Raw genomic sequence first — 22,494 nt, 5'->3', positions numbered from 1 at the left:
CTTCGCCTAGCCAGAAAAAAACATGGCAGCCGCGGCGCTAACCAGCGGCTCATTTCCTCCTTCTCAGGGGGCGGGGCGAGTCTGCTTTGGCGCGAAGTTTCATCCTGACGTAGGGAAGGAACCGCGCGCGCACCGCACCGGGTCCCGCGGCAGAATCTCGCTCTCCGGGTTTGTGGAGCAGCTGTGGGCTCGTCGGCGAGGTACGGTAGTCCGAACCAGGTGCGACATCGGAGTGTCAATGCCGTAGTTCAGCGGCCGGCGGGAGAGCTGCGGGTGGGCTGCAGAGGCGCCCTCCCTCCATCCTCACGTGCATTGGTCTCTGTGTGGATTCTTTTAAGAATCGAGTTGGGGTGGGGTGGAAACGGATTAAAAATTCGAGAATCGGCTTTCTTGCTTTCTTTTTTTTTCTTCATCTTTGCACCTTCATATTTCTGTTTCTTCACAGAAACCATGAACACGAGAAACCAGAAAAAGCGTATCTACTCGTGGCTTGGAAAAGCTATATCTGAAGACGAGCAGCTGCAGCTTTCCTCTTACAGGTATGTATTCTTTGGTTTGTACATAGTTAGAGGGTACGCTGTGTAGGCTTGAGGCCAGTGTATAAATGTAGCATAAATTTGCAGTCTTGGAAATTACGTTTTGCATAAGGCTGAGTGGCTTTTATTATTAATGGAGTACTAAAAGGTGATAATGTAACAATACTGTTGTAATTATTATTAGCGGAATGTGCTTATGTAGCACCATCTGTGTGCATGCGGTTTGCAAAAAAAGAAAAACAGGCCCCTGCCCTGAGGAGCTTACAGTCTTAAATTTGACTGAGTGGATGTAGTAGATAGAAGGGAGGAAGAAGGAAGTGTGAGTAACTGGGGAGGAAGTACTACATATTTAAGGTGTGAGGGCTACGGAAAGGTTTGTTCTTCTGAGGAGAGTTTGAAAGAGAGGGAGCAGTGTTATGTTGATCTGTGAACTAATTCCAATTATAAGAAGCAATAAGGAAGAAAGGGTATAATTGTTTGAAGAAGCAGCTTCTGAAAGCTGAAGGATGTAGATCTGGAATGTAAATTGGGAGGGGAGAATAGAGGTAAAGATTAAGGCTGAAATCCTAAGCCCCACGGTATCCAGGTAGACTTATTTCTGAGTCAACATGGTTGTGACTACACATTAAACTGTCAGTCTTCAGTGTTGTTCCTTAACTGTAAAGAATGTGCAATCCATTTATACCCTTCATCTCCTAGGGGGATATCTGTTAAATCGAAAAATGTCAGCAACATCTGTATTTTCCCAGGGGAGTTTATTTTAATAGAAGGTGAGAATGTGGATCAGTTCCTTGTAGCAAGACTTTTAAAGTTATATGAAGATGGTAAGTGGTTTTTTAAAAAAATATTTTCTAGTTCTAATTAAGATGTCACACCACTATTCAACATTTATTTTATAAAAAATTGATCAAACAACAATTAGAAGAATAGAGAAGCTAAGCAACTTTTGTGATACCATAAGTTTTGTTAAATATGTATTTTTGGGCTATAGCTTGACATCTGTGGTACTGTACAAAGGACTCGGGGCCCATGCAATATAAATATGTTATAGGAGTTAACTACAGTATATGCTAATTTGGGGCTTAATAATTAAATATTCATTATGTTTCCTCTCATTAAAAGATACGTTGGTATACACCTGTTATGTATATTGGGTTTCTGATTTTGGCTTTTTCCAAGATAGCCAGTAGCAATACTTACTCACTCTTTGCAAGGTATTACTCCAGGGTTAGCCAGTGCTCCAGATGATGTTGGACACCCTCAACCTTGGCCAGCATGGCTCGTGGTCAAAGATGATGGGAATTATAGTCCAATAGCATCTAGAGGAACCCACATTTGCTACCCATATATTATTCCTTCAAGGGGAATGAGAAATCAAGAAGCTTTGGTTGTGAAGTTTCTGTTGAATGTTATATTGGTTATTAATCTTTATTGGAACACACTTCCATATTGCAAAAATGCATTTTAAATTATGTACTTTAAAAAAGCTTTATGTGTTTTAAATGGCTTATGTTGCTTTCGTAGAAAGACTTGCATTGTCAATTTTGTAGCTTTCAGTGTTAGCCTCCCTGTTGAGTTCAGGAGTGAACCAAAGATGGATTCGGCTATAGTAGATGGCCATAGGAAGCGACCCTTTTCTTGACCTTCTGTACAGTCCTGTAGTTTATTTCTTTATGCTTGAAGTCATGAGAATCTAGAAAGTCATTAGGAAGCCAGGTTGCAATAATGGTAGTATAACTTATTATTAAACAAAAGGCACCAGGTGTGGGATGACATCTTGAAGCCTCTGCTTCAGACTCAGGAGACAGGCTCTTTCAACCAACAGGGAATCTGATAGAGCTGCAAATGTAAAATAGATAGAACAGTGGCACAGACATCCTCAGGCCATAGTCATTGTTCTCAAAAAGTAAATGCACTCAGGGAGGCCATTCCCCCAGGGCAACCATCCCTGACTAACTACAGTAATCCTAGTCATTGTTCTCAAACATTAATTCACTCAGGAAGACCAGTCCCCCAGGTCTTCTCCTTCAACATTATGCCAACTCACCTAGACAGACTTTTGGATCTCCTTCAAGTCTATTTAAGACCAGGAGCATCACCTGCAAGACTGAATATTATCTCTTCCTCTGAGCAGCCTCTGTGTGCATTCCTAGAACATCTTTAATTCACTGCTGAACATCAAACCTAAGACTTAGGGGAAATTCTCCCCTTGTGATCCTGTTTTAATAAATACCTGGAATAATTTCAGGTGTAGATCTCTGAGCTCAGTGCCTGGGTTCCAGCTCTTCTATCATCCACTCACATGTTTCAGGAGCACTTTAACAGACACTAAGAGAAGAAACTTGCAACTATTTTCTCTAGCTATTCCCCCCCCCCCCGCCCTTTAGTTTAGAACTCTTTATTTCTGTAAGTTAGATATGTGCTTGCATTAGAACAGGCATAGGCAAACTCGGCCCTCCAGATGTTTTGAGACTACAATTCCCATCATCCCTGACCACTTGTCCTGTTAGCCAGGGATGATGGGAATTGTAGTCCCAAAACATCTGGAGGGCCGAGTTTGCCTATGCCTGCATTAGAATATTGTTTTCACATATGTGCCCAGTACTGCAAATGTATGCTGCTGTAGTTTATTGTTAAAACTACAGTCATACAGTACTTCGGAAGTCGAACGGAATCCATTCTGGAAGTCCATTTGACTTCCAAAAAGTTCCAAAGAATGTTCGCAAACTGGAACAATCACTTCTGGGTTTGTGGCATTTGGGAGCTGAAACATTCATCTCATAAAGCGTTCGACTTCTGAGGTACGACTGTTCCTTTGTAATAAATCCTTTATTTTTCTATAATCTTTGTGTGAGTACACATTCCTAGACTGGAAGGGTTCAGATACACACAGACAGAACAGCACTCAGTTTGACTTCAGCTTAAGATCCTTTTGTGCGAGGGTGTCTTTTTTTTTCTTCCAGATGATCTTTATTGAATTTTTAGTTACATACTATACATACACATACATTATGTTTCACATTTGTTCTTGCTCTCCCGAGCTGACTTCCCTCCTTCCTTCTTCCGGCTTTTTTATGTCGTCTTTAACTTTTCACATTGTCTTTGTCCGTTTTATATATAATTGTTCTTATTCAATTTTTTCCATTCATTTACAAATATTGTTCAACAATAGTCCTAATATACATTTTTAATTCATTTTAATATTATTATCCAATAAATTTCTTGTGTTTTCCTGTTGTGAGTTTTATTGTGTGAGGGTGTCTTTGGGACCACATGGGTGGTAGTTTCACACAGGATCTCAAAATCCATGTGTCTATCCGCCCCCCTTTTAACAAGGCTTGCATAAAGGCTGCTGGGGGTGGGAGCTAGTTGATATTGAATGCCCTCCCTGAAAATACCAAGTTTGACTGCTGCTGTTGACTTTCTCCTTAATTTAGTGAAACGTAAGAAAGCATCATACTGCTAAAGGGCTTCAAGTGCTCTTGCCATCCCAGGTCTGAATTGTGTGGGGTTTTTTTACCTACTCCAGGTGCTCATGAAAAGCGTGCAGTTGTGGAGTGGTTCTCCCGCCTGCTAGAAATACCCCTCAATCAACGGAAATCCATGGGAAGAGAGGATCCACAGGAGATATTTTTGAATGAAAATCCTGAACGGGATACTGACATAACAGTTACACATATCATTGGCAATGTCACGGTATGTACATAACATGTTAGAAGGCAAGAGAGGAGGAAGTTCCTTGGGAGTATGTTGAAATGTTATATTGCAGATTTATAGTATTGAAAAGGTTTTTTTTGGGGGGGGGGGAATCCATAGGGGTTTAATCTTTGAGGCAGGCCAACTCTGAAATAGCAAGTATGTGGGTTGATGCTTAGTTGCTATCTGGGCACAGCAAGCCATAGAAACAAGCCTAAGAATCCCAGTAGAGTTCATAGCCTTCCATTGGCATTGCAGCTTGACTTACCTACAGCTTCAGGAAATATTGATTGTCCCCTGCTGTGGCACAGGATGCTTATATGGCGTTTGCTTGGCTGATAACCTTACAGTGCAGTATTCTTGGAGAAGTTCAAGTAGTCCATGAGCCAAAATATTCACTTTGACTTAGCAAGAAGGCAGAGGTTTCTATCTCACTTATGAGGCTGTTTGAACTGAAGTGTTGCAGGCTGCTTTACCAGCAATATATGCTGAACTTTCCAAATTGGTGCTCTGCGGACCCCTGGGGTCTGTGGCACATACCTGTCAACTGCCAGGGACATTCTTTTTTGGGTGCCATGCTCTCGTGCGGACCATGTGACTCACGAGGGAACAATGCCCGGTTTTGCACTGGGACATGTTGGAGGGACAGTGGCACCATTCACGTAGCAAAAACTACCACAGAGATATCAGCATTTTCAAAAGTAGGGGTTCCATGGCTTGGCTTTTGAAAAACAGAGTGTCTGCAATACTTAGCTGACTTAACTGCCTTAGGGTTTTTAAGTAATAGTAAGAGACAGAATTATGTCATATGAAAACTGCAAGTTGGTGCCATTACTCAAACCAGAAAGGTAATTCTAAGGATCAGAGTTTATGTTATTGCAAGAAAATGTTAATACGTGTGTGGGGAAAGCTTTCCTTTTGTCATTGTTCTGCTTTAAGCAATAGCTGCAGAAGTTTAGTATAGCACTGAAGAGCCATTGAAAGTTTTGCTATATTGATTGCATCATATTTTCATGGTTCTTAAGCTTTGAATCTACTCTTTAGAACAAATAATCATCTGATATTTTGCTACCTTTCTAGGTTATTCCACTGGCCACATTGGAAGCATTGCCTGACCTATCAAATGATGAACACATTTTCTTCGTAAGAGAATCTTGGGATGGAAAAAAGTTTAAACCACTGCCGCTTAGCTTACTGGCAGAGTTGAAAGACTCTGTGAAAATGAAAAACAACAACACTGATTTTGCAAACGTGCACCACCTGACTCCTTCACGCAGAAATTGCTCTCTGGAAGTAGAAACCGAAAAGGTCACTCGAAGTACAAGAAAAAGCAGCGCTGCCATGATGGAAGTAGAATCAAGACACTCTGCCTCCAAATCTTCGCACTCTAAGCAGAGATGTTCCCAAAGACTAGCCATTGGCGCCGAGACTCCGGGAGCAAAGAAAAAACTGCAGCTGAATAGTATGTTCACAAATGATCTTGCACATAATATTTTTGTCTGCAAAAACATTGTTAGCTCTGGAAGCTGACAAATATTTTACCTAGGGCTGAAGAGAGAATTTTATGAATAGTGATGTAAAGATGATCAGTCTAAATACTCTTGAACAATTCTCAAGTAGGAATTCATGTGGTAAAATGGTATAATATTTCTATTGTTCTGCTTAGTAGTTTTTTTGGGAGAAACTGTTATGGTAGGGATTTTTTTCCTGCTTAGTGTAGATACTGTCATGAGGTCTTTGGATGAAGAAGCTACTGTGAGTCAGACTACCTGTGATCCTTGAATTGGAAGTGTTCAGGATTGGACCTTAGTCATGAAAACAGGTGTTCTGTCACAAGTAGCTAATACTTTTGATAGTAGGAACCATGGTTAACAAAAGGTGATAGCCAGTGCTGTATTCAGGCAAGGGATAATCATCTGTTGCCTGCTCTCTTCTGATACCCATTTATGTCCCCTGAAAGGTATGTATTGAGTTTCAGAGTTTCAGAAGTTGGGATGGGGAAATGGCCCAAAATTGGGTAGAAAAAGCTTGCATTTCATATCTTGGGAATTGAACCCAGCAGTTAATTCCTGTTCAACTGATATTACCTCAGTTTGGATGCCTGTTCAAGTGGTGGTGGTGGTGAATCATAGATTTGTAATCAAAAGTAATGTTTTGAGCCCCTGTTGAGTAATGTCAGTAGTCGTGGTCTCCAAATTTATGACCGCAGTTGTATGGGTTCAGTACAAATAAAGCTAATCAAACACCTGACATGGAATCTGTGTTACATTGGATTATGTCTTATTTAGCACCCATTTATAGAAGAGCAATCTTGATTTTGTGGGGTAACAGTGGAGCTTCTGTTGCTTTGCCACAAAGGTTTGAAAGCTTGTGATTGAGAGGGAATAGAATTCTGTCCTGCCACTTTATTGTACTGGACATACAAACAGAAATAATGAGATTGCATTGCTAGGAACTGTGGGATCAAGTGTGCTAAGTAAAACCACGCAAACCTATTTGTTTTCTAAAAGCAAAAAAGTGGTTGAGCTCTGAGCCATATTGCAGCCGACCTGCTTGAAAGTTCTGTTCTGTGTTAACTGAGTTCTCTTAACCGAAGGGAAACCTTTTGTTAGACCATCTGGCACATGTGAATTCTAAACTGATTGTTGCCTTGCTAAAAACTTATTCATTTTGCTACTTTTGGATTTTAGGTCCCACAAAACCTGGCAGAGTGCTGGCAGAGCAAGATATGATTGAGCTTCTAGACTATGGTTTCTTTGAGCCTCTGGAGCAATCTGCCCTCAAACGAAAAGTGACATTTACTGGCATTAAAGGTTCTCCTCCAAAAATACCCTGTCCTGCTGTTGCTGAGGGAGACCTCTTCCTAGACATCAAACCACTGGGAAGAAAGTCTGAAAGACCCAACAAAAACATATCATCTCCTTGCCAGAGTGACCAAGTTTCTAGTGTGAAAGCCAGGAGTTCTGCTGTGAAAAGGAATGCCACAGAGTAAGTTGCAAGTGTCAGCATTCTGTCCCAAACCCTTAAATGTGGCCATTTGTGTGACATACACTAATCTAAGAAAAAAATTCTGTTGAAATAAGAGACAAAGATTCTTGAGGTAGAATACCTTTGCTCGAGAACATTAATATTAATTTGCTTTTGTTTGTGCAGCAGATCGATAAACATTCAAAAAAGTTTATTTTTTAGCGGTAATAATAAATATAAGATACAAATAGCACCTGCCCTACAGGGGTAGCCTGCAGTCCTCCCTGTCCATCAGCTGTGCTGGCTGAGGACCAGTTATACATAGTGGCTAAGATGAAGATCTTGTAGAGCAACTCTCTGGGCTGCATGACAAAATGCTTTTGGAAATTGGGGCTTTCCAATATTAGTTTATGATCTGGTACATGGGTCTGCTATTTAAAGAGAGAGTGAAAAATTAAAAAACCTCATGTACAAGGTGATTCTGACCAGTCGATATTGAGAAATCCAGATCACTTATTTTTCTGCAGTCAAAAAGCCTTCCAGACTGCTTCTCCATCTTACAGAAAACAGGTATTTCCAAGTGGTACCTCGGAAGTCGAACATCGTTCTGGATGTCTGTTCGACTTTCAAAATGTTTGGAAACAAAGGCGCAGCTTCCAGTTGGCTGCAGGAAGGTCCTGCAGCCAATCGGAAGCTGCGGAAGCCCCATTGGGCATTCGGCTTCCAGAGAACATTCGCAAACTGGAACACTCCCAGGTTTGCAGCGTTTGGGAACCAAAATGTTCGATTTGCAAGGCATTGGGGATCCAAGGTATGACTGTATTTTGATAGTTTCGATAGTCTTGAAGCAACTACTCAGAAAATATTTAAAAGGCATTAAAGGTAAGGATGGGATGTGAGTGGTGCTGTGGGTTAAACCACAGAGCCTAGGACTTGCCGATCAGAAGGTTGGCGGTTCAAATCCCCGCAACAGGGTGAGCTCCCATTGCTCGGTCCCTGCTCCTGCCAACCTAGCAGTTCGAAAGCACCTCAAAGTGCAAGTAGATAAATAGGTACCGCTCCGATGGGAAGGTAAAAGGTGTTTCCATGCGCTGCTCTGGTTCGCCAGAAGCGGCTTAGTCATGCTGGCCACATGACCCGGAAGCTGTACGCCGGCTCCCTCGGCCAATAAAGCAAGATGAGCACTGCAACCCCAGAGTCGGCCACGACTGGACCTAATGGTCAGGGGTCCCTTTACCTTTACCTTTAAAGATAAGGATGAAAAATTAGGAAATGGACAGTGCAACCCTACACAGTGTAGTAAGAAGTAAGTCCCACTGAATTCAATTGAGACTTACTTCCAGGTAAGGATGTATAGCATGCTGTTCTCAAGAGTCAGGCTGCTTGTGGGTATTTATTTTGAAATATTTTAACCCATCCTTCATTGCAAAGTGATCTCAGAGTGGGATACAATTTTTAAAAATGTAAATCGCAGTATCATCAATATGTTTTCCTGTGGTAAAACCAGGGAGACTTTACCGAAATGAATTTTAACATTTATTTCCCAAAAAAATCTCTTAGAGGCATGTTTTATGTTTTTCTTTCCCATTAGTTCAAATGATGTAAACAAACAGGATAAGATTTGCAAGACAGCCAAAGAATCCAGAGTCTCAAAGAGCCAAGCAGCCATTCCTAAGGTCAACTCAAAGACAAGGTGGGTGATCTTTAGAGGTGTTTGTGGATCTTTTGTTTGTTTGCTCTAAGGAATATCCCCTTCTGTTTTATTAAGCAAGTGAAATTTTAAGAAGGCTTAAAAATATATCACTGCAGTTTTACATCAGTTCTACTTATTATGTGTATTAAATCATATCTAGGACAATACAGTATACAGAGGTTTGGTAATTTCTGTATCATGTAACCGGCAACATGGATGGATGGCCCTCCTTCAGCCAATATAGATGCTGCTCTGGTTCACACGCCACAGTATGCCCAGCTCTGCTTTTGCAGCACTGCACAAATGTGTGGGCTGCTGGAGGGGAGTTTGCAGCCACTTTGCTCCTCCCCAGTGTTGTTTTTTTTTTACTCTTGCACCTTGCTGAGCTAAGCCAGTGTTTGGCTTAGTGTGTTGTCCAAACTGCACATTTGCATGGCCCCAGTATAGTTTGGCTTGTCATTATGTGTGAACCAGATCACTGAGTGATAACTGATTTCTAGACTACATGCCTAAGCTGAAGTGCTCAGAGCAAGAAATATTGGCTTCACTGTGTGCGTTCTATAGCTGACTTTTTTGTGGTGCTAAACTTTACAGTAAGATGCTGAAGTGACAATCGATGGGAACTCAGAAAGCTAGTGCTTTCTGTCAATCAAGGCACAGTGTCTTATCACTATGAAGAAGTCAGAAAAACCTCCCATTTTTCCTTGCAGATTGGGTGAAGAACCAGAAGCCGTGAGCCCAGCGCTGACTCCTCGTTCACGCAGGAAATGTGTGCAGGTGACTGCTGCCCGCATTGCAAAACAGCTTAGGTAAGAATGTATTCTTTTTAGAGATGGTTTGGCTACAGGCAGTTCACAGCCCAGGGGAGCCTGCTTTGTTACAGAAATGCATGTGCAAGGATTGTCTGAGTGTTTCTCCGTGCACTTGTATGCACACACACATATATTAAGCAAGGGAGGGTGACCCAGCTTTAACCTAAGGGCCACATTCCCTCATGGAAAATCTTCCGATAGCTACCTTCCAGTGTTGGTGGAAAACCAGAGGCAAAAGTGCACGGGGCACTGGCTGTGACTCATGCCTTTGTACAGTAGGATACATTCTGGCCACAAAGAAGTCAGAGGTTTCTACACCCACCCACATCTCTCCATACTTCATCCAGGCAATCAAGAAGCATTTTCACAGTTAAAGGGCACATTCTACCTGGCAAAAGCATCTGAGGAGGGTGGAGCAAGGCTGGTGAGGTGGGTGGCCTAAGAAGAATCCCTGAGGACCAGATCAGAGAGAGCCGGAGGGGCTGCATTTGGTGCCTGAAGTTTCCCACACTTGCATTAAGCTATCTTTGAATAGAAGGGCATTTGTAGCTTTTTTCAATAACACAGAGTTCACTTCCAGAGCAAGAGTTTGGGATCTGCCATGGCAAATTTCATGTCGCTTCTGTTTTCTTGTCTAGAGCTGATGTGGACATAGTAAAAGAACTAACAGTGTATATTTTCATCATATGGGGTGTACCTTAATGTTATCACCCCCTTCTTCTCTCTTTCTTCTTCTTCTTCTTCTTCTTCTTCTTCTTCTTCTTCTTCTTCTTCTTCTTCCGGTTTCTCAAAACCGTACCATCATTGTAAAAGTATTGATCTTTGCTGTCACGGCCGCCTCAGTTTTTGTTTGGCTGTTACCATCCGACCAAAGAACTTGCAATTATTTAAAACACATTAGTGTACAGGACATAAGACGTGATAAATCCATTTGCCTTAAGTTTTTTTAATACAGTTAAGAAGGATGAAGAGGAAGAGGATGACATTTTTCCCTTGGAAAGTTCTGATTCAAGTAGCAGCGATGATGAAGGTGAAGACTTCAAGGTGCTTCGTACACCTAAGAGGCAAGCGAGGTCTACTCCAAAAATCTCAAGGAAAGCGGCTGCTGGGACTCCTGCCAAGGGTCCAAGCAACACTGTAAGTAGAGACTTCTGCCATTTTTTGTTGATCTCTAATTACTTTGAGCAGTTGTATGAACTTAGTGAACTGCCTTGTTCAGAAGCTTGGGTGCTCAAGAACATAATGTAGTAGCTGAGAGCAATCTGTGAAGACAGTGGCTCTGTTTCTTAGCTGTATAATGACATGGAAGCATGGGTGCCATTTCTGCATTGTGACTCTCTGCTGGGGGGGAAGTAAGACCACCTTTGTTTTATTATGCTGAGCTTTGCCACAGATAGCACATAGGTGTTCATAGGACCTTAGGTTTGTAGAGCTGGAAAGGACCCTGAGGATCATCTAGTTCAGAGGTCAGCAAACTTTTTCAGCAGGGGGCCGGTTCACTGTCCCTCAGACCTTGTGGGGGGGCCGGACTGTATTTTGAAAAAGAAGAAGAAGAATGAATTCCTATGCCCCACAAATAACCCAGAGATGCATTTTAAATAAAAGACACATTCTACTCATGTAAAAACACGCTGATTCCCTGACCATCTGTGGGCTGGATTTAGAAGGCGCTTGGGCCGGATCCGGCCCCCGGGCCTTAGTTTGCCTACCCATGGTCTAGTTCAACCCCCTGCAATGCAGAGGAATATGCAGCTGTCCCATACAGAGATCGAACCTGCAACCTTGGCGTTATCAGTACCACGGTCACTTGTTGAAATCTAACTTTTGGATAAAGGTGAAATACTTAGCCATGCTAGTTTGCTACAGCAAAACCAACAAAGCCTTGTGGTGCCTTAAAGACCTGAAAAATTAGTTTGGCATACAATGAAAAGCTTATGCCTACAATACAATTTCAAAACACTATAGAACCCCTAGTTACTTTTTGTTACTTCATTCAGTTGCTTTTTGTTTTAAAGTGTTTTTAAGATTTTCAATCATAATAAAATATAAACATTAACCAGTTAAATAAATTTAAAATATATCTGAATCTATAAATATCTTTATTCGGGAGCTTTGGAAATGTATTAGAAAACAGAGAAGAAAGAAAAGCATCCTATTTAAAATAAATATATAACTGTTTATGTTTAACTGGTTCTCCATTCTGAGCATTATTACCTTAGTAAATGTGATGAAAAATAACCTGGAAATAAGCTCCATTGCACTAATTACTTCTGAGCTGAGACACATATAGGATTGCACAGTTAGGAAATTAACAGAACAAGCCATATCCAATAGGGTGTGATATTTTTTCCAATATGGACAGGCCCCAGAATTTCTCATACCATGTTTAAACAAACAAACAATCTGTTGCTTCCCTTACAGATAGGTAGCCGTGTTGGTCTGCCATAGTCAAAATAAAAAAATTCCTTCCTTTAGCACCTTAAAGACCAACTAAGTTAGTTCTTGGTATAAGCTTTTGTGTGCATGCACACTTCTTCTTTTTTGTGTAAAGGGTATTTATGTTGCTTCCCTGTTTAACTAACTCCTTAAGTTTGGTTGCAAACCTAAGTCCATCTCTGCTGTTTTGGGATCTTAATATCTTTAAATGTTTGGTGTATACAAATTTTGAGACCAGTTGTGCTCTGGCTGATATTCAAAACAATAGCACTGATATTTATGGATATGAGTTTTCTCTGCAGCCTGAGCCGAGAACCCCCAAAACCCCACGTAATGCTACCCCCAGAATCCGCAGCCGAAATCAAACCACACAGAAGCCTGGCAATGTGCTGGAAGAGGCTAGGATAAGGTAACGTGAGGGGTTCTTGATATTTAGCAAAAAGGGGGGGTATATATAAAGTGAGGAGAACTAGGAATTACTTTTGGTGGGTTGTGTAAAGGGTATTTATGGTTCTAGTGCAAGTCATGTTTCTCTCTTTTAAATAGATGCATGCTTAGTATTCCGTGTCACATTCTTCCTAGTTTCATGTTTGATTGAGAGATCTTTGAAAACTTGGTTTCAGTATTCAGTCTCAATTTCATTTTATATTTTTTTTAGTCTCGGGGCACTAATATTTAAATAATCATTCTTTAGAGTATTCTGCATATCTAGATAAGAATGCATTACCTCTTCTGGGATTTAGAAGCTTGTAACAAGGCACTTGGGTAACCTTCTTGCCCTTTTGTTTTCCTTTGAACAGGCTGCATGTATCTGCTGTCCCAGAGTCCTTGCCCTGCCGTGAAAAGGAGTTCCAGGATATCTATAACTTTATAGAAAGCAAACTCATTGATGGGACAGGAGGGTGAGTGTCTTAGGTGGGAGGGAGCGGGATTAGCTCAAATGAGTGAGAAGCATAACAGCTGCTTGTGAACACCTGGGTTTCATCTAAATAATAATAATGTGGAGATCATGACAGTCCGTTCCCCCCCGACAAAAAAGTAAACAGTTTCTGAGATTTATAATAAAGCTTATTTGTGGCACTATGCTTAGAGGCAGATGTTTTTTAAAAGATACATGTGGGTTCGAACCCGCATGTAGTTTCATCTTTATGAAAAGGCTTTTAGGAGTGATTAAATAAGCACATCCTGTTTCCAGGTTCTTCAGGAGCTAATCGAGAGAGAAAAAGAGAGCTTATTAAGTCCAGTGCAGAAAAATGGCATAGCACCAGTTTCATATGCAGATTCTCCCATATTCGAGTTCCAGCATATCCAGTTAATGATAGTATTATATAGATTGAGTAAAGGTTTCAGAGAGAGACTTTCTGCCTGGGGTGCTGGAGAGCTGGTTACAGTCCTAGCAGGCAAAGCTGGGCTAATGTAGAGTAAGGCCACATTTATAACAGGAACATAGGATTCAGGACTCTCCCTGCCTTTCAGATTTACATGTTTACAACATAGGTGCTCTTCCTGTTTCAGGTGCATGTACATTTCTGGGGTTCCTGGAACAGGTAAAACAGCAACTGTTCACGAGGTCATTCGTTGTCTTGAGCAGGCAGCCGAAAACAATGAGTTGCCGTCTTTCCAGTGTATAGAGATCAATGGTATGAAGTTGACTGATCCCCATCAAGCCTACGTGCAGATCTTGAAAGTGAGTGCATGTTTTGTTATGTTTGGGAAGAGATTTTCCAAGTCTTTTAACTAAAACTGCTCAAGCAGATGGGCCTTATGCTTGACTTACCTCTGCAGATCAGAAGAGGGAGCTAAAACAATTCCACCAAAAAAGCACTCCAATCACTATTAGCCCCCTAATTAAGCCTTTGTCAACCTGGTGCCCTTAAATGTTTTGGACTACAACTCCCATCAGTTCCAGCTGGCACTCCAAAACATCTAGAGGGCACCTGGTTGGCGCAGGCTGCTCTCATTCTACAGCTTGCTTGCGAAAACATTTTTTATTATCATTACCTTATTGCATTTATATGCTGCCTTTTTTGCCAAGGCACCCCAAAAACAGCTTGCAGTTTTACGATACAGTAGTTGGCTCTCACATATGAAATGGATAGGATTGTGCTATTGGTATAGGCTTGTGCTATTGGTAAAACAGAATGAGTTACTACTTATTGCTGGGTTGTAACTTCAGCATCTTTTTAATCCTGTTTAGTTACTGACAGGCCAGAAGGCAACTGCAGTCCATGCTGCCGAGCTGCTGGAGAAGACATTCTGCAAGCGAGGACCTAAAAGGAAAACTGTAATACTTGTAGTAGATGAGGTAATGAGAGGATTTGTATAGCATCAGAATGAAATAAATTTAACCTGATGTATATGTATTCCAAAACTAGGGGATTGTTGCCTTTTTGATCTGTACCATGAAACTGGCTTAATTGCAGCCTTGGGATTCAGCTACCCATGAGGCTGTTTGTTCTGCAAGGACAAATTTATTGCTGACAAAAAGGAAACACCCCCGTTTTGTACATTTAGCTATATGCAGAGAGGGTAAAGGGAGCTAATTTTTTAAAACAACAACAACAACAACAAAACAACGTACATTTAAATGCTGGCTATGTCTGTGTTTTATTCTGTATTCCCCTTATGTGGCCATCTGTAACAGATCAAGTCTTGCCCAAGGTTACATAAATCTGTTCAAACCTGTGACTGAAACCAGATTCCCCACATATTTTGTAGACCATTTTATGTGAGCTTGTAACTTTGTCGTCCCTTCTTCCTTGTTCCAGCTTGATCTCCTGTGGACCCGAAAACAGAATGTGATGTACAACCTCTTTGACTGGCCAACCAAGAAAGATGCCAAACTGATTGTCTTGGCCATTGCTAACACCATGGATTTGCCAGAGAGAATTATGATGAACAGAGTAGCTAGCAGGCTGGTATGTATTTTTGGCTTTACTGCTGTGGTTATGCAGAATTCTTTATTGTGTCCGGAGATCAGAGCGTTGGTAAATTTCCTTGGATGTTAACTGATACCATTGATCACTCGGAGGAAGGATGAAGTGATGCATGAGTACTCAGGCTACATGTACTAGCATGCAGCAGATGCACAAATTAATTTCCCTAACTATAGTAAATGTCCAGAATTGTGTCTGAACACACACACTGGAGCAGCCAGAGGGTTTGTCAGTCTTGTTTGGATAGCTGGATTAAGACCATCTATATATTATGTATGAAATGGACAACCTGTGACTCCCATCACCTCTGACAGTTGGCCATGCTATGTATTTTGTTGGTTCCATGAAGATATAACTTCTTTGTACTTGGATATGCCTCTTTTCTTGTCTTGTGAGCAGAATACCATGGTCAGACATGGTAAAGATAAGAATCGCTTCTGCCACTTGCTTGTAGGAAGGTAGGTGGCAAATGATAGGAGTGAGATCCAATGCTGTGCCTAGTGGACATGGCAGGGGCTCCCTCTGCAGCCTCCATTCACCCCCAGCATCTGCTCTGGAGGTTCTCCAACCCTTAAGAGCTGGTTTTTGGGGTGTGGAGGAGGGGCTGCACAGGGGAGAACTCATCTACGCAATCAGAAGTCTTGTTTTCCAAGCAGGCTAAACACTGTTGGCTGTCACCTTAAATGTCAGAATTCAGTCTGAAACGTCTCTGCTCTAAATGGAGAAACATGTTTTTGGGTGTTAAGCAAGTTCTTGAGATGTACTAGCAATTAAATGGTCACTGTTTTCTTCACTGGTAGGGTCTTACCAGAATGTCCTTCCAGCCATATACCTATAAACAGTTACAGCAGATTGTCTCATCAAGGATGACCCAGTTGAAAGCATTTGAAGAGGATGCAATTCAGCTTGTTTCTAGAAAGGTAAACTTGGCTGTACGGACAGGCATGTCTATGTTGTTTTATACAGTGGTACTTCAGGTTAAGTACTTAATTGGTTCCGGAAGTTCGTTCTTAACCTGAAGCATTCTTAACCTGAAGCGCACTTTCCAATTGAAAGTAATGCAAAAGTGGATTGATCCGTTCCAGACGATGAAAAAAAAAACCCCTAAAACAGCAATTTAACACGAATTTTACTGTCTGACGAGACCATAGATCCATAAAATGAAGGCAATAATCAGTGTACTGTACTGTAAAATAAATAAGACAGTATTGTAGATGAAAAAAATTAACATTAATTTTTTTTCTTACATGCACTGATGATAGTCATTGTTTGGATGGGGGGCTTTTATCAATTTCTGCAGTCACACAACCAGTAGCTGAACTGGGCTCCACACGACCCCCAAAACAATGACAAAAGGCAGAGTTCCCCAGAAGTCCCCCAAACGAAGGAGCAAAGCAGAGACAAAGGCACAGGGCAGACTCACATAAACAGATCCTAAAATCCCTTGCAGAATCCTAGAATGTTCAACTCCCCCCTCCCATAGGGTAGGTGGGCTTACTTGGCTAGGTGCCACCCACCTCGCTACAGCTGGGGGTGGGGCAAGGGTTGGTAAAGGGCTTTTCGGCCCAGGCTCATCTTTGTTTTCTTAACAGCTTCACTGCTCTTGGTCTTTGTTAGGTAAGTGTTCCTTACCTAACTTTGGGGCTGGGATGTGGGCCTGGGCACCCTGCAGGTGTCAGGGTCTGGCTCCGGGCATTTGTGGAGGCCTTGGAGAGCTCCCACGGCGGGAGGCCAATCGCGGAGCCTCCGTAGGCCCCTCAGATGTCGAGGCCTGGCTCCAGGCCTTCGCCGAGGCCTTGGAGAGCTCCCATGGCTGGAGGCCAATCGCGGAGCCTCCGTAGGCCCCTCAGATGTCGAGGCCTGGCTCGAGGCCTTGGAGAGCTCCCATGGCTGGGGGCCAATCGCGGAGCCTCCGTAGGCCCCTCAGATGTCGAGGCCTGGCTCCAGGCCTTCGCCGAGGCCTTGGAGAGCTCCCATGGCTGGAGGCCAATCGCGGAGCCTCCGTAGGCCCCTCAGATGTCGAGGCCTGGCTCCAGGCCTTCGCCGAGGCCTTGGAGAGCTCCCATGGCTGGAGGCCAATCGCGGAGCCTCCGTAGGCCCCTCAGGTGTCGAGGCCTGGCTCCAGGCCTTCGTCGAGGCCTTGGAGAGCTCCCATGGCTGAAGGCCAATCGTGGAGCCTCTGTAGGCCCAGCGGATGTCCCCCGCGGGTTTGGCTCCAGGCAGCGGCGAGGTCTCCGAGAGCTCGTAACTCAAGGCGTTCGTAACCAGAGGTACCACTGTATTTCAAAATCTGGTGGCAATTAGCACTGGTCTTAATAACAAATTAAACCACCAGAAATAAAGAGACCACATATCAATGGGCAACAAACATGAATTTTCTATTTTGTCTGAATTCTAAATGCCTGTGTTTGAAATGACTAGCAGTGGTTGGCCAGAAAATCATATAAAAGTCATTTGAGTAGTGGCCGCGTATATTTTTATTTTGCACATAAATGATGATTTGCAAAAAGGCAGTTCCTTGTTCCTAGCGAGATTGACAATTTCAACTGTGGGCGTTACAACAAGAGTGAGAGAGGCAAAGTTAACAAGGGTGAATGGAAGAGGCTGGAAAACCAAGGGATTTAAGAATAAAGAATAAGAATCCAATAATAAATGTAATGTTGTAGGGAAGAAGCCCCTCAACCAGCTGCTTTCTTGTGAGTCGCCTGAACTGTAATTAGCCCGGATTGGCTGCAGGTGGGTAAGGTGAGGGTGGGGTCAAGAGGAGACCCCAGACTCCTCCTGGTGGCTATTTATAAGCCTCATAGAGAGATGTGGAAAGAAGTAAGGAGGCAGCAGTGCCTGTTAATGGAGGATGGAATAACTGGTGGGGAGAATTAATTGAGTTATCTACTTCCTTCCTCCCCCTTCCTGCATCCACTCTGATCCGACAGGAAGACAGAGAAAGGATTATTACCTTTTTCGGAAGGAAACATTAAAAAACTGCACCATTGCTTTGTGGGACACTAGGACTGCAACAACTTTGTCGTTTTAGAATTTTATTGTTTTGTTTTAGGTGGCAGCTTTATCTGGTGATGCAAGACGTTGCCTTGATATCTGCAGAAGGGCCGCTGAAATCTGTGAACTTCCTGGTCAGAAAAGTGTCCGTGGATTGGTCAGCATGGCACACATTATGGAAGCCATAGATGAAATGTTTTCATCACCTTATATACATGCCATTCGGTAATGTACAGTAGTACATTAGCTGTGTAGCTTCTCTGCTTGAGGTCCCAGAGAGCAAATTCTGATTATCATGCTGTAGCAGCCACCTATGAACTTGTTATACAATGATTGCATCTGTATGGGGAGCACATTATTCTATAGCATCTAATCTGAAGCAAATTCCAGTGATTGATTTAATGGCTGCCACAGCACAAACTGTGTTCTAAAATTTTAGCATAGCAAAACTAATTTAGTGGTTCAGTACTAACATGTCAAACCAGTTTGTGCTAACCTGTACAACTCATATCCTTGTTTCAGCTTCTGCTTGATACGTTGTTGAAAGTGGCAGAATTATGAAGCTCGGATGTTAGGATACAGGTGCGCGCTCTCTCTGTTTGGATAGAGTGACACTGAGAATTGCAATTGTAAAATAAAATTTTGCAAATTACAGAAAGTTCTCTTCTGACAAAATAAACAACCTTTGTATGCTGGGTGTTTGTAGTTCTTTCAGACCTATGGTTAATTAAACTTTCTGCATACACATATTTTAGAAGCAAATACCGCTACATCAGAGGTTTGGCTTTTCAAGCCAAATCATATCTGTTACACAGTAAAATCTTATATATGACTAATTAGGTTTTGGGGGCTTTTTGTTCTCTTTCAGGAACGCTTCACTGTATGAGCAAATTTTCTTAAAAGCAACCATTGCAGAATTTCGCAGATCAGGACTGGAAGAGTCTACAGTTCAGCAGGTAAACTAAAAATATTGCATGTTGAATTTGTTTACTATCTCAGCCAGAATGTTTTAGCTATATTCAAAGAGTACACTTTTGACTGTTGCTATGCACATATGTAGGTCATTGCAATTTAACCTATTGTACACGTAGGCTACAATTCACATATATGCATAGACAAAAATTTCCATGCTTTTTGCTTTCGTTAATTTAAAATATTATATGCCTCTTCTTGGGGGGAAAAGCTCTCTCAAAATGACTTCCAACAATCAATATACAATGTAAGTCACAAAGCTTCAAATACAGTAGAACCATAATACTAAAAGGTAAGCTCAGATGTTGCAATTGTACAGTAAAATTGAAAAATTACAGAAATCAAACCAGTAATAACATTAAAAGAATATACAGCCCACTTTTTTTTAACCTCTTCCTGTTCAGCTATCTTATTTAAACTCATAAACCTGTTTTATACTAGCAGGGAGTGCCTGGCACTGTGTAGGAATATGTAGAAATTAAAAAAATATTGTGCTATTTAAATGGAGAATGCAATTTGTGAGTGTGGATCGCCATGCCAAAATCAGGCAAATCACACTTGATTCTGCCATCTTGATTCAAGATTGTGCCTGGCATTCAAATGGCAATGAAGTCTGGCACCCCCACCTTGGGAATCCCCGTGGCCGAGTTTGGCAAAGATATTGCCAGAGGCAGCTGAACCTATGCCAAAAAACATGGGCAAAGTCATGCCAAAGTGATGTTTTCGTCCACCATCTTGATTCAAAATGGTATCTGGTGTCCAAACATTGACAACTGCAACCCCCATCTTGGAAATCCTTGTGCTGTGTTTGGTAGCAATACCTTGAGAGGTGTGTGAACTTGTTGACAACAGATGGATGGACAGACAAACCACTTTCCAAAATATATCATAGATGTTGAAAACAAGTCGGTTTACTGGATGGTGGCTGTAATAATAAAGCAGTCACAGACTCAGTGTTGGGAACTTATTTAAAAACTTGTGGTTCAGAATATACAACAAATGTTGTATAAAATAAAATGGTACTGGTTTGAATTCTATTAGCAATTGTTCAGCATTGAACCTCAGTACTAAATGCATGGGGAAAATGTGCTCTACTACTATTGAGCTATAAATATATACAGTGGTTCCTCTGGTTACGAACTTAATTTGTTCCAGAGGTCTGTTCTTAACCTGAAACCGTTCTTAACCCGAGGTACCACTTTAGCTAATGGGGCCTCCTGCTGCTGCCACACAATTTCTGTTCTCATCCTGGGGCAAAGTTCTTAACCTGAGGTACAACTTCCGGGTTAGTGGAGTCTGTAACCCGAGGTGTTTGTAACCTGAGGTACCACTGTATATAACTCATTGGTTTCCATACTTTTCCAAGAAAGGAAGGAGATAGGTTATTCGCTTTGATGCTTCCTGTGTTTTCATAAACCAAGTCCCCCTCCCCTTTTTTGTTTCTTTAGATATTTCATCAGCATGTTGCATTGTGTAGAATTGAAGGCCTGCAAACTCCTACTGTATCAGACGCACTGGCAGTTGTGTCACGGCTTAGTGCCTATAGACTCTTGCTAACAGATTCTAATAGTAAATATATCCACATGCGAGTTCGACTTAATGTTAGCCAGGACGATATCATGTATGCACTCAAAGAAGATTAAAGCAACAGAGCACTCGTTATTGGTACATGTATTGTGATTAAAGCTTGAACATTCATGTTTATTTAATTTGTTTTGAATTTTCTTTTCATATAGCTTTGTATTATAGCATTTGTAATTGCACTCTTCTAAAATAAATCTGTTTTCTTCAACTGTTCAGAAGGTTTCCATTTTATTAAATTCTTTCAACCATCCTAAAGCTCAATTCAGCAGGGGTTTTTTTCTGATCAGGAGCTTCCCTTTTGAGCTGATTCACTGTCCTTCTTACCTTTCATCTACTCCCTAGTTTTCAACAACTAATTTGCTGGGACAAACTAGAATTTTGGAGAAGGAATGGCAGCTCAGTGATAGAGCCAGGGTTTTACGTACAGAAGGTCCCAGCTTTAGCCCCTGGAAACTCAAATCCTCTGCTACTGGATCCTTTTAACTGGAAAAGCCTCTGCCTGAAACCCTGTGTGTGTTGTTTACCAGTCAACATACAAAAGCAATACTGGGCTAGGTGAAGAAACAATCTGACTTGATGTAAGTCAGCTACATAAGTTTCTTTGACATCCATGTTAGCAAACTGCTTGACGCTAACATCCGAAATATATTTTGCAAACATACATCAGAGTGTGGTTGGAGGCAAAGTGCTAATATCAATTTGTCAATTGTTTGGGCTGCCCCTAGCACCAGCACCATGGTTCATCTCAGTGGGCCATGGCCTAGCATGCGCCATGATGCACCCTGTGACATGGTCCTTTGCCTGGTGAGCCTCTGTGTTCATTGAATACTCCATGACATGGACACTACTGATAATAAAAACAAATTTTGAAAAATTTTGGATTAAAACAAAAATGGGGAACTTGGCCTGAAAGCTGAATGTGGTCTCATTGGCCCTTCGCTGTGCTTTTGCCTGCCTTGAACTGAGAATGTATCATCCTTGTCTGGACAGAGAGATGTGTGAGTGTGTATAGAAACAAAGGTAACATTTGCGAGTTTTTCTTCTGGCTTTGCCTACCGCTGCCATGTGGCCCCAGAAGAGAATATGGCCATTGGGCTGTGAAAAGTTCTCCACTCCTGGTATAAACAGGCTGTGATTTTATGAACATTAAAAGTTACCACTATGGGATTTCAGAGCAGTAGAGGAAACTAGATGGCATTTTATACACCCTTTGGGTGAGTTTTATAGGAGGTGAATATATGCAATGCCATCACATCTATATGCTCATAATTGTTGAAGTAGGTAACTGGTTAGTATTTTCCTGTTGAGCAGAAATTGCTGTTTTTAAAAATTGGGCAGTACGATTCAATACTGTAAAAAACAACGGTTCTTCAAGTAACTGCTTAAAAACCATAAATAAGTGGTTCCACTACTGCATTTCAGTAGTAAGAGGGAACACTGGAGACTGCCTTGCATCAAATCAGACCAATTGGTTCATCTAGCTTAGTATTGTTTACACTGATTCAGCTCTCCAGGGTTTCAGGCGGGGAATTTTTTCCAGCCCTACCTGGAGATGCTGGGAATTGAACCTGCAACCTTCCGCAATGGCCATACTGATAGTACTGATGTAGCTACGGGCACTGGAGGCACATCAACTGGAAATCTGAAAACACCTCCTAGGCTGCAATTGTACACAGCTTTACCTGAGCAAAAGTCGCACGAGTGGACACGTGTAGCATTTCACTGAAGCTGGTTACGGAGGAATAGGAATGCCTATGAATAAACTAGATTCTTACTTGAGGGACCGCAGGTTCAAGAGAAACATCCCTATTTGCATTTTCTGGTGGGAAAAGAAAGCGCAAAAAGTGCAAAAACCAGCCAGTTAT

At 41.8% G+C, this 22,494-nt stretch overlaps 1 protein-coding gene across 3 annotated transcripts; it reads left to right on the top strand.

Moving 5' to 3' along the window:
- The first annotated feature begins 20 nt into the window (after nt 1-20).
- On the top strand, nt 21-20,847 carry ORC1 (origin recognition complex subunit 1). 3 transcript variants are annotated; one of them, XM_081195361.1, is made up of 18 exons: nt 21-200; nt 446-539; nt 1,236-1,360; nt 4,066-4,232; nt 5,313-5,694; nt 6,923-7,220; nt 8,791-8,892; nt 9,603-9,701; nt 10,646-10,841; nt 12,443-12,549; nt 12,941-13,042; nt 13,656-13,827; nt 14,338-14,445; nt 14,909-15,058; nt 15,877-15,996; nt 18,132-18,298; nt 18,942-19,029; nt 20,494-20,847. In XM_081195361.1, exons 1-18 carry the CDS (start codon nt 23-25, stop codon nt 20,686-20,688), a joined length of 2,850 nt encoding a protein of 949 aa, XP_081051487.1. In that variant the 5' UTR covers nt 21-22; the 3' UTR covers nt 20,689-20,847. The 3 variants fall into 3 exon arrangements, with proteins under 3 accessions (XP_081051487.1, XP_081051488.1, XP_081051489.1); XM_081195362.1 differs by having other exon boundaries at nt 8,791-8,909; nt 9,623-9,701; XM_081195363.1 differs by having other exon boundaries at nt 127-219.
- Nucleotides 20,848-22,494: the final 1,647 nt, after the last annotated feature.

This window comes from Podarcis bocagei, assembly GCF_964188305.1.
Source record: "Podarcis bocagei genome assembly, chromosome: 5".
NCBI lineage: Eukaryota > Metazoa > Chordata > Lepidosauria > Squamata > Lacertidae > Podarcis > Podarcis bocagei.
The sequence above is the reverse complement of the archived record's forward strand: the minus strand, read 5'-3'. Positions and strand labels throughout refer to the sequence as shown.

Coding starts and splice junctions, on each gene's coding strand:
- ORC1 (XM_081195361.1), top strand. CDS start 23: ATGGCAGCCGCGGCGCTAACCAGCGGCTCATTTCCTCCTTCTCAGGGG. Junction 10,842..12,442: donor CCAAGGGTCCAAGCAACACT/GTAAGTAGAGAC, acceptor TTTTCTCTGCAG/CCTGAGCCGAGAACCCCCAA. Junction 13,043..13,655: donor CTCATTGATGGGACAGGAGG/GTGAGTGTCTTA, acceptor TTCCTGTTTCAG/GTGCATGTACATTTCTGGGG.